We start from the raw sequence: 11,496 nt of genomic DNA on the forward strand, positions 1-11,496 counted from the left end.
TACTTGAGCTGTTGATTTCCCGCCAAAGTTACACAGGTCCTCCTCAGTCTGCAACACATAAGGGGTAGAGGGGGCTTTGTCTCACCGCTGAAAAGACTAATTAGACAATGACAAGTACAGAGGGCTTTCCACAGTTCTCCAGGAACTGACAACATGTTCAGGGGCCTCTGTGGGTATGGAAAGGAATCCAAATGCTGCTAGGTGCTAATGCTCAATAGCTGTGGCTCAATGGCCACAGAGTCAAGAACATATTATAGGGCCTCGTAAGAGCACAAAGGGCAGGAATGTAATCATGTGCAATATGACCTCACATGATTTCCAGAGTGGATGGAACTAGGTCACATGGCAGCTACTGTAAAGCACCAAGTGCCTGGAATAAGATCAAATGTCTACACACATATCATAAACCAGTGCTGGGAAGAGTGATTAGGTACCAGACAATGACACTGTCACATGTGACGCTCAGGCTGAACATGGTTTAGGACAATCTGATTTTGCCCCCATTTGACCTAAAACAGCATAATCTGCATAATCGCACAATTTGATAGGATACAGGTTAATATTGTATTGATAGGTGCTGGTGAAGAAAGTGTCTCTCTGACTCTGAAAAATGTAGAGATAACAAGATGGGACAGATAGATGGGTGCAGACCATAGACTGGTGCAGACATGCTGAGGAGATAGAGAGATATATCACTTTTATCCTCCAACCATCTGGGGAATAATAATTATTTTATGCACTCTGTCTCCCCCTGCAGGTAAATATGGAGTAGCAAAATTACAGGCTACACTTCCATACCAGATTTCTTAACATCATTAGATATAGGCCTACAGCAAGTACGTTTCTGGATTTAGAAGAGTCACTTATAAAGGAATTATCTGAAAATGCACAATGTTAATTAGTTCACAAAAATGTGCTCAAGTGAACCTAATGTCTTCACACATGTATTGAAATGTACCCAAGTAAACTTTTTACATGACAATGAGATGGTAGATTTGCTCTTATCTTTGGAGTCCATAGTAAAAACAAAGATTTGACAGCTGCCCATGCGAAAACCTTTTTTTAATTCAACCATAAATTTGACATTATAAATAACACTGATTTTTTTTTATAAATAATACAAAAACAAGGACAAAAAGAAGCAAATGTATGCAAAAGACAGGATCATGCACAGGTAGACGGTCAAACACAAACATCAGACAAAACTCCATGAGCTTGGGCATCAACACAAATGTAATGGACGAACACGACTAAGTACTATCCTTTTAAGGTATCTTGTGGTTCATAGTTAGTTAGAGGGTCACGATGGAAGATGTGGTTAGTAGCAGTCACTTCAGTGGTTAATCAAATGAGGCCACATGCTGCTGATTGGTTCTCTGTGTGCTTCTTTTTTTCTGTCCAGACCTTTACCAAAGACAAAATAAACAACGTTTGCCCTTTTCTGCAGTGGCAGTTTCTATCGTCAGATCACAGACACGGTGCCCAGTTCTGTCCCAGAGGTGTCATCATGGGCATCCGGAGTTTATCCTGAATGCCAGGTGGACAGGTCACTGTTCAGACAAAAAAAGATTTTACAGTGAGAGGTATATATTGCAGAGTAGTGGCTGCTGGTAGAGCTTTGACCTGTAGTAAACCTGCTGAATTTGAGTGATCTTCTCCAACACCTGGGCAGAGCTCTGTTGACCAGATCTCACAAATGGTGTTTGGCTGTAGTTATCGTCTTTGTTGCCGTTGTTATCCGAACCTCCAAAGAGACCGCACCACATTTTGAATTAGAGTTCACCAGAATGCACCACGTCTGACGAAATCCCGTTGACACAGCGTGATAACAGAAGGCACTGGCAGAGAGAGGAGAGCTGAGTGGCACAGCAGCAGCAGCAGCTAGGGGCGGGGGCCAGCTGGGACAGCTCACTCCTGATTGGTTTTCTGTCTCTTCTCCAGCTTAATTTTGAGCTCCTCTGTGAAGCCTGTGGAGTGGAGGAGAGGAGAGGAGAGGAGAGGAGAGAAGGGGAGAGGAAGAGAGGAAGACTGAGTCTTGACTGGGGATGAGGAAGTAGGCCCTTAGGCAGCATGAATGAGACGTCTGCCTGTGCTGACAGTCTCGTCCTGCCCCCGGATTGTTTCAGAAACTAGGCCACAAGGCCTCCATTGTGCCCCTATTCATGTGGAGTGGGTGAGTGAGCGGGCGAGTATGTATGTGTGTGTGTGTGTGTCTCTGTGTGTGTGTGTGTGTGTGGGTTTACAGTCTGTCTGAGTAAGGAAAGAGGGTGTAACTGAGTGTATAGGCACTCTAGGCAAGACCGGACATTGTTTGTGTACAAAGAGTTAACAATAGCATATGTCGATGAGGTCTTAAGGTCTGAGTGAGTCAAGGATACTGCATGTGTGAGTGTGTGCGCGCGTGTGTGTGTGTGTGTATGTGAGACAGAGACTGAGAGAGTGTGTGTGTGTTTGTTTATATTTATGTGTGACTTATTCCTTGTGAAAGGCAAAACCAGTGTCCATGTCCATGACCTACTTTGTGCGAGAGGAGAAGGCGAGAGGGTGAGGCGCTTCATGGGGCTCAGCGGCGTCTCTGTGGGGGAGAAGGAGCGGGGAGACGCACTCTGGGAGAGCGCCTGGTGCCGCGGCGACCATTTGTCTGTCCCTGCTGAATTAAAGGTGGGAGAGCAAGCAGTCAGAACACAGAGGAGAGAAGAAGGAAGAAAGAAAGAAAGAAAAAAAAGAAAGAAAGAAAGACTCAAACTGCTTGGAATGAAAGGAGTGAGTGGAAAAGGCTAGTGAGATATCACACAGGAAGCCCACCGCTGTGCCAAAATGCCAAAACAAACTTTTGGTTTCATTCATTTCCTCCTGAGCCTTGGCTCAGTAACAGACTTGGCCCCCTGTGAATGCTTCAGTTGTTGAGACTCTTTCTGTCCCCTTTCCTACTCTCATCTTTGCGAGCTGCCTCGGCCATTCGTAAATACTCGACCATAAACAGTCATGCAGCATCACAAACACACGTGCAAAAGCTTATGCAAACATACAGAGACACACATACACTAATACGCATATTGAGGCTGGTAACATTGATCATCATTATATGCTTACCTTGTTTCGGTGGCAGAGCGGGGCCTCGATAGGGTGGCCCACCGCGCACACAGTGAAGTGTTCGTTCCCCATTCTCATCATTAGATGACACAAATGCTGAAGGACAAAAAAGGGGCATGTTGCTTAGTTGTAAAGAACACGTTAAAACAACATGGATCCACAGTTTTGCATGATTAATGGTTTATATGATTTAATGTACAAAATGCAACTAAATGCAAAAAGGAGGATCCAGAAATGCACATGCAATTGTGTGCATGTATGAATGTACTCTGTGTAGAATGAGATCTGCATTGGTGCATATGTATTGTGGCTTACTGATATTCTCTTCGTAAGGCTCCTCCAGTAGGAATGGCTGCAGGGTCCCTGATGTTTTCTCCACAAGAGCGTTTATAACATCATAGAGTGTTTCACACGGGATCTAAGAAAACAGAGAATTAGTTAGCCTAAATGATATTATGGAGCGAAGATGTCATGCATAGTAAATAATACATAACTACACATTAGTGTCTAATGATACCTTCAACAACATTACCTATTCTATGAAGTAACCTACAAAGCATTATCTAAATAATGTCAATAATCAGTTGAAAGGGTTGTCAAGTTGAAAGGTAGTCAAGAAGATGATTTGATACTATTTGCATACAACTCAGGTGAAACAACCGCACATACCGGATTCTCCACATCAATTACATATCCTCCCTGCTGCTTCTGAGTAACCCGATAGTGCCTGAAGACGGACCTAGGGGAGGAAGCCACGAGAAAATGAGACCAGGAGGAGAGGCCAACACTCTGGTCTGTCTCAGTATATAATTAGGTCACTGTTGATATGATGATATGAGGAAATGGCAGCAAAATATATTGTGGTAAATTTGACCAGAGATAAAATGCATTATAGATATAACCAAATAGAATTAAGACTGCAGCAGAGAGAGAGAGAGAGAGAGAGAGAGAGAGAGAGAGAGAGAGAGAGAGAGAGAGAGAGAGAGAGAGAGAGAGAGAGAGAGAGAGAGAGAGAGAGAGAGAGAGAGAGAGAGAAAAATGGTGAGGGCATTACCCGTTGAGATCTTGTCTAGTGGTGACAGCCAGTGAGGTTCCGTCTCGACCCGGTCTGAGCACCATGTTCCCACAGTCAGGGTACCTCTCCAGCAGAACCTCTGCCTCCACACGCGACACAGGCCGAAAACACCTAGGCAGCACACAGCTGTCACACAACCTCACCACCACACACACGCACGACAGCTCCTCTACAGTCTACAATATAATACACACACACACAGACAGACATGCTGCTGCATGTACAATCAGACACTCTGATGTCAATACAGCAGGCACATTGGACTGGGTCAATAATAAAACAACTTTGTGTTTTATAAGTGCTTAGTGCCTGAGTGCCCTGTTTTTTGTATTTTGAGCTGCATCTACACTCAAACACAAAACGCACATGCGCGCATGTGCACTCACACACACATGCGCGCACACGCACACAGTCAGTCACAACCGCAACGTGAGACAAAGTTTACGTGCTATGGGTGAATGATAAGCCAGCATGCTGGTTTCAAATGCAATAAAACAGTGATATATGACCGTAACAAACCGTTTTTCTAGTAAGCGCTTCTGGAAAGCTCTCAGAGTACCATAGAGTCTCACACACACCCTGAGGAGGCTAAGGAGATGAGGGTGAGAGCAGACTTACGGAGGGATCTCCCCCACCAGGGGCAGGGAGAGGGGGGAGGAGGGCGCACGGGAGAGGGAGCGTGTCTTTCGCCGGAGCTTCTCCTTCTCCACCACCTCCTTCAGCATGTGCAGCTGGCCGGGAAGAAGAGTCAGAGAGCTGGGTATAGAAAGCTAGAGAGAGAGAGAGAGAGAGAGAGAGAGAGAGAGCGAGAGAGAGAGAGAGAAAAAAGCTGATTGAATGGCTTGCAAAGTCATAATAGAGGATGAAAAGCTCTTCACGTCTGATGTAGATTAGTCAAGCCCAATACCAGAATGTCAACAGAGCAATATCAGAGAATAGAGGCTGTCTCCATGACTGCCCATAAAAAAAACATGTTTACTACCAGTTGGCAAATTCATTTCTGGCACAGGGCAAGAGGCTTAACCCTGAACATCACTAGAGAAGCTACTCACCATGACGCCCAACCTCAAACTAGATTAAAAAATGTTACAATGTTTGACCAAGGCCAAATACTCAGACGGAGTATTAGGGCCACACATGAACATGAACAACATGTCAACATTAAGTTCGAAATTTCGAGAATAAAGTTGAAATATAATTTTGTCTTTATTCTCGACATTCAAAAATAGTTAGTATAGTTGTTGCTAAACCCGGAACAATTCTGGTACAATTTCACCAAATCATCTGGGCTACACAAGGCATTTTGGTGAGTCTGAGACTGACTGTCCGGATTCAGTGGAGTGGATTTGGAACGGTCGCTCTCTCTCCAAACTAGTTTTGATGGACATGTCAAAATGAAATGTCGAGATTAAATATGATGTCAACTTTATTCTTAAAATTTCGAGATTAAAGTTGACATGATATTTCAACTTTTTTCTCGAAATTTTTAATTTAATGTCGACATGTCAACTGTAAAGTCGACATGTTGAGTTTAATCTCGTCATGGCACAATTCTTTTTTTCCTTCATGTGTGGCCCTAATACTCTCATGTCTTTAAATATTCCAAAAAAATAACAATTCTATACTACTTCCACTCAGAAAAATCGCAACAACTATTAAAAGTACAAACTTTTGAGCAACTAAAATATCTGAAGGTATTTGAAAACAAAGTAAGCATTTACTGACCTCCACAACGGCATAGAGGAATCCCTTCCAGAGCTCACGTGCTTCCAGATTTGATGCCTGTGACAGAGGATATTAGGGAAAGACAAAACAAAGAGACATTAAGTAAGGATTGCTACATGAAAGATTTATGGGTTTCATGTGAGGAGACAAAACACAACACAAAGAGCTATGAGTGGAAGTAGAGAGGGAGAGAGAAAGACAGAGTGAGTGAGAGTGAGTGAGTGAGTGAATGAGTGAGTGAGAGACAAAGACAGAAAGTGAGTGAGTGAGTGAGTGAGAGAGAGAGAGAGACAAAGACAAAGTGTGTGAGAGACAAAGACAGAAAGTGAGAGAGTGAGTGAGTGAGTGAGTGAGTGAGTGAGTGAGTGAGTGAGTGAGTGAGTGAGAGTGAAAAAGAGAGAGAGCCCTTGGCAATGGTATGATGGCATGTCTTCTCTCATCCCTGCACCAGAGTGGTAATCAGTCCTGATGGATCAGAGCCTTACTGTCAGTTTGGTCTCTCCATCCTTCAAGCGCAGACTGAGGCGCGCTGCTTCCAGGTTTCTGTCCCGACCACAGTCATCCGCTAATGAGATAAAGCCACTCAGGTCCAGCTTCTCCACATACTATTTCACACAGAGGATGACAGGGATACACAGATAATATAATTATGTGCTGAGATACATAATCATAGATTTAAATCACATATGAACAGGTAAATGAAAAGTGACCTTTCCGAATTCCTACCAATGCAGCTGCAATAATGCTAAAAAAGTTTGAGACCCTGGTAAAAGCCATTGCACTCGTTAAGACCTGTTTTGGACACCCTCTCTAACTCACATGTGTGTCCTTGGTGTTGTTGAAGAAATACAGTGAATTTCCACACAGACATGTCCACAGCCGTCGAGACACCTGCATGACAACAGACAGATTCAACAATAAGCAAAATACCTCATCATCTGAGAACTGTCAGTCCTATTTTCAACATTTCATCCAGCAGTCTATTAGCTGACTAGCACAACATAATCCCTTTTATACAACAGGCCCGTAGTCGTTAGTGGATGTGGGCTATCAAAAGCTTCCATCTGCACCATACGCCTGCGGTGCGGTAGGCTTGTCAACAATATCGCAAAAGCTACCGGTACAATTCTCACAAAACTTGTTTGAAAGGTGTAGCACAGCAAGGCCGTAATCCTTTGGGGGGGACCAAACTGTGGTGGGGTTTGGGAGACCCCCAAACAGAATTTCAATACATTTCCTGCCATGCAAAATCATTACCAAAAACCACAAGTCAATTGTTAAGTTAGTCAATTAGGGTATTCCAAACTTTTGACAGACATAGGCATGGATAGATTATGAACCCCTGGGCACAGATGCAAAAAGGCCCCCCAGTTAAGATGTAAGGGGGTCCGGGGCATGCTCCCCCAGAACATTTTTAATTAGAAGAATTACCCTTTAAATGATGACTTCTGGTGAGTTTTGTGTAAGAGAAGAGAAGGGTGGAGAAGAAGCAACTTCACGCAGAGGCTTGGGCTTCGGGGCCCCCTGAGCTCTTGGGCCCAGTAGGCCCATTCAGTAATCCATCCCTGGATATACAGTAAACTTATGGTATGACTCCATTTGTCTCCCAAATGTATATCTTAAAATAAATGACAAACGCAATGCAATGGCTCTTTGACTAATTACTTCTTTTTTTTAACTAAGACTTAGACGGTTTGGAGCTGTAGCCTATAAGATTGGTATTTGTATTTTGATTTTATTGTGCATGCGGCTAATCACTAGCCTGACGAGCCAGACCCACATTAAAATGTAGGGTCTGGGCACTCACCGTTTGCAGTGCTCAGTGAGGGGCGGGATAATCAGTTGTCTTTCAAATTCCCTCACCACGCATTAGGACAGCGCTATGAGTCCCAAGCGTTTCCCACCAGCAGAGCTAGTTGGCTAGTTCAAACTTTTGCCAACTTAATAAAAGCTTAACTCATGTCACACTGTTCGCCAACAGCAACATTATCTTATTTGTTTTCAAGTAGCAGGGAATTCAAGCCAAACCGTTGCAACTCTGCCATCAATCATTATGTTAAGCCCGCCTAACGACTCTATACACGATTTGATTGGCCTGATAGAAGTTTAATTTTCCGAGCTCACAAGCCAACGGAGAGTTGCTAGACTAGCCCTGGCTGCCGCTAGGGTGCGTCTAGATTTCTAGGCTAGCTAATCACACAATTTTAACATAGTTTGAAAGGGACAGGATTCAGGAATAGGCTACTAAGACAGGTGCCTCTTCTTTCTGCCTCACCTCACCCCATGCATAGCCTGTCCTGGTGGTTTTGCATTTTTTGTTAGTGGCGTGGACTAACTTATCTTGTGGTTTTTAGTAATTATTTTGCATAGCAGGAAATGTATTGAAATTCTGTTTGGGGATCTCCCAGACCCCCGCAATGTTGATGACTATGATCATGACTATGGCCCTGTTATACAGAGAGAGAGAGAGAGAGAGAGAGAGAGAGATGGTGAGGGCATTACCTAGCCTATATCTGCGAGAACTATCACTTCTGCCTTGAGTCACTACAAAAAGTGGCATACTAAGTAAATAAATAAAACAACTGACAATGACCAGATGTTTATAGGCGTATTAAGTCCTAACTGTGTTTGCTTGAATCATAGTATGTGCTACATAACATTAAGGGTTAAATGCGTTTGCAGAGTTACATTGACGGTCACACACTCCAAAGCTAGCTAAAACGCTGTAAATATCTAAAGCACCCAATCATAAATCATCTCCTCCAGTCCCATGAAGCTCTCTGTAATCTGCATCTCTCTTGGACAAAAGGCCCAAACAGCTCCCTTAGGGGCTCCGAGCACACTCGGCGCTGGGCCACAGCTGTTCCCAATCTGACCCAGGCCCAGCCTCCCTACACATCCTGCACCTGAACCCCCTTTGGCCCAATATCAGCTGTTTTTGTGAAATGGACGTCCTTACCATGCCTTTAGCTCAACGCGCTCAATCTGTCAGTTAGACAGTCATGACACTACGTATAGAAAATGTTTACAGTAGCTGTATTATTACACATTGATCCCGCGTGTAACGCAGTCCATGACACTTGGGTATGTCCAGATAAAGATGATACAATCATGTCAGCGTCTCTCCTTATATAGTCTGTAGAATGTTTTAGCGCTGAATAGGGCACTAAGACACACACATAGCCTATATAGGCTACCAGAGGCATGTCAGGAAATGTGGGATCGTTTTAAGGATGACAACACCAAATTCTCTTGGCAGTAGATAATATAGGCTACAATGCGTCCGATTGTTCCATTGACGCGGAGTCGGAGACAGTGGCGTCTTCTCACTGGCAAAGTCACTGGAATGGCAAGGAATGAACGACAGCGAATGTGACAGATTGCAATTCGACGTCAATTAATTGCACCAATCAAATAATAATAATTATTACAAAAATAATTGAATTAACGAGTAGTGCCGCACTTACAAAGACCGAAAGGTGTTCAAAAATGGTCTAGCCTAAATAGCAAGTGCTTCTGCCAGTGCCAGAGACGAATGTTGCCTTTTCCTCGATAAGAAGAAAGTGTTTCATTGAAGCAACATTATCATTAGGATAACAGGGATGGACTTAATATTGCATTCATCTGTAAAAAGCAGATGATTTAAAGCCCGCCTCGCCCATGCAGTGAACTCTCAGGCTACCCATGGTTACTTATAGAAACCATGTGGAATTAATACTCAGCATACCGGGAGTAGCCTATCAACTATATTTATTGTCTATGTAGACAGAAGAAATGCACGACTGAAGTGGCTCACCTTCTCTTTCGGCCCTCTTTTTTCGAGGTATCCCTCGTAATAACACGGCGGCAGTTGCGCTCTGGATCCACCGGTACGCTGCTTGACTGGAGCAGCCGCCATATGTACCGCCAGCAACGGATTAACAGGACAAAGAGGCTGCTACAGTGATTTGGGAAATGACACGCCTTTTTCTGATGAGAGATCACTGGGGATATCCGTGAATAGTATTCCGAACGGGGTCCTATACCCACGTCTCGGCACAGCGATAGTAATAGGGTTCAATGGGTATCAGTTTAATGCATAAAAAGGTATTCGTAAAAGGCAGTAACACCTTGCGCGTAGCCTACAGTATACCTGAGCGTTTCTTAAATCATATAAATTAGATTTTCTTATTTCTTAACAAAACATTTAATTTAGTGACAGCCTGGACAGAATAAACTAACAAGTTAAGTATAATCAAGACATTTAATTTATTTATTTCATGATTAAATTGCCCCTATACAATGTGTAAATAAAAACATTTCACAGATTGTAGCCTACAAATATCTGTGCAACCAAAACATACCACAGCTATAGTGAACATAATCATTAGTAACATGAATAACATTTTCTATGTAACATTGTCATTAATAAAGTATCCAGGAATGCTAAATACATACACAACATTTGGATGTTGTTTAACTGTTTAATAAAATGTTATGGTCCCCACAAAAGTGTAATACCTATAACATTACCCTAGTATCAGCATGCAAGTACTTGGGTTTAGTGTGGTCATACATGTAAATCATGAGTGGTTTTCAGTTTTTTCACATTATAAGACATCTGAAAAGTCTACAGCATAATGAAAACAACCTTCAACCCAGGACCCTTTAAGCTGATTTCCTGCTAATATAAAGAGCGGTGTACCAAATAACCAGAGTGAGACCCATCATCTGCACTTCCCTATGGTTTTATGGCATTACTGAGAAGAACAGCACAACTGCTGAAACAGACGCATGCCAAAGGCCTTGCAGATACATGCAGAAACATGCAGGCAAGCATAAACTGCAAGGTGTATTTAAAAGCCAACTACATGCTGAGCAAGCTCTGAGATGATATTGATCACTTTAGAAAAAAACACAGAAAACAAACACACACACACAAATCAAACAAACACAAATCAAACAAACGCGCATGCACGCACGCACACACACACACAGCATAAATAACAATAGGGACATATGTAAACATTTAGGTTAGGTTAAGTGTGTCCCTAATGATAAGACAAATGTTCTAAAGCTCAAAATGTTCAGAAATGAGAAGGCTAAATAGCGGAAACAGAGGCTCTGCCTTGCTTCCTATTCCCTTTCTATTGTCATTCACCAACATATTATTTGAGTGTCAAATTATCATTTTCACAAGGCCACTGGCAGTGCTGTGGGAAAGCTACACCAATGAAGCTTATTTGGCCATGAACAGAGAGCAGGGCAGGAGAGAAGCTCATATTCATACTAAAAACAGGGGACCTGGAGCAGAGGGGGCTGACTGATCACGCATGGGATTCATTCAAACAGCCTGAAATCATGGCTCTCCAAAAAGCTTGTTCTGCTTTCTCAATCTACCTAAGCTCTGTCCTCTTAGTCCCTTCATAAAAATGCTGATGTGGATTGTCAAAAAAAAAAAAAGCTGCATAAACCATTTCCACCATCTCCTTTCTGTTTTGCTTTTATCCACTTGTTTTGTGTGCTTTGCCTCCTTGCTCAAAAAAGCACACAAGAGCAAAAAAGAGAGAGTACAGGCAAAGTGTGAAAGAGAGAGAGAGAGAGAGAGAAATTAAACTACAGCA

The 11,496-nt window shown here is 43.0% G+C and overlaps 1 protein-coding gene across 1 annotated transcript; it reads right to left on the reverse strand.

The window, feature by feature from the left end:
• Window positions 1-1,164: 1,164 nt before the first annotated feature.
• On the reverse strand, window positions 1,165-9,791 carry stap2a (signal transducing adaptor family member 2a). Its single transcript, XM_076293165.1, has 11 exons — window positions 9,690-9,791; window positions 6,713-6,784; window positions 6,379-6,498; window positions 5,894-5,950; window positions 4,787-4,938; window positions 4,148-4,279; window positions 3,763-3,832; window positions 3,409-3,511; window positions 3,094-3,189; window positions 2,519-2,650; window positions 1,165-1,967 (listed from the first exon to the last, which is right to left on the reverse strand). The coding sequence occupies exons 1-11, from the start codon at window positions 9,789-9,791 to the stop codon at window positions 1,909-1,911; spliced, it is 1,095 nt and encodes a 364-aa protein (XP_076149280.1). The 3' UTR covers window positions 1,165-1,908.
• Window positions 9,792-11,496: the final 1,705 nt, after the last annotated feature.

Source organism: Alosa pseudoharengus, unplaced genomic scaffold, assembly GCF_046254945.1.
Source record: "Alosa pseudoharengus isolate Yale_2024_CS ecotype anadromous, Long Island Sound unplaced genomic scaffold, YU_APseudo_1.1 YU_APseudo_1.1_scf_2, whole genome shotgun sequence".
Classification (NCBI taxonomy): domain Eukaryota; kingdom Metazoa; phylum Chordata; class Actinopteri; order Clupeiformes; family Clupeidae; genus Alosa; species Alosa pseudoharengus.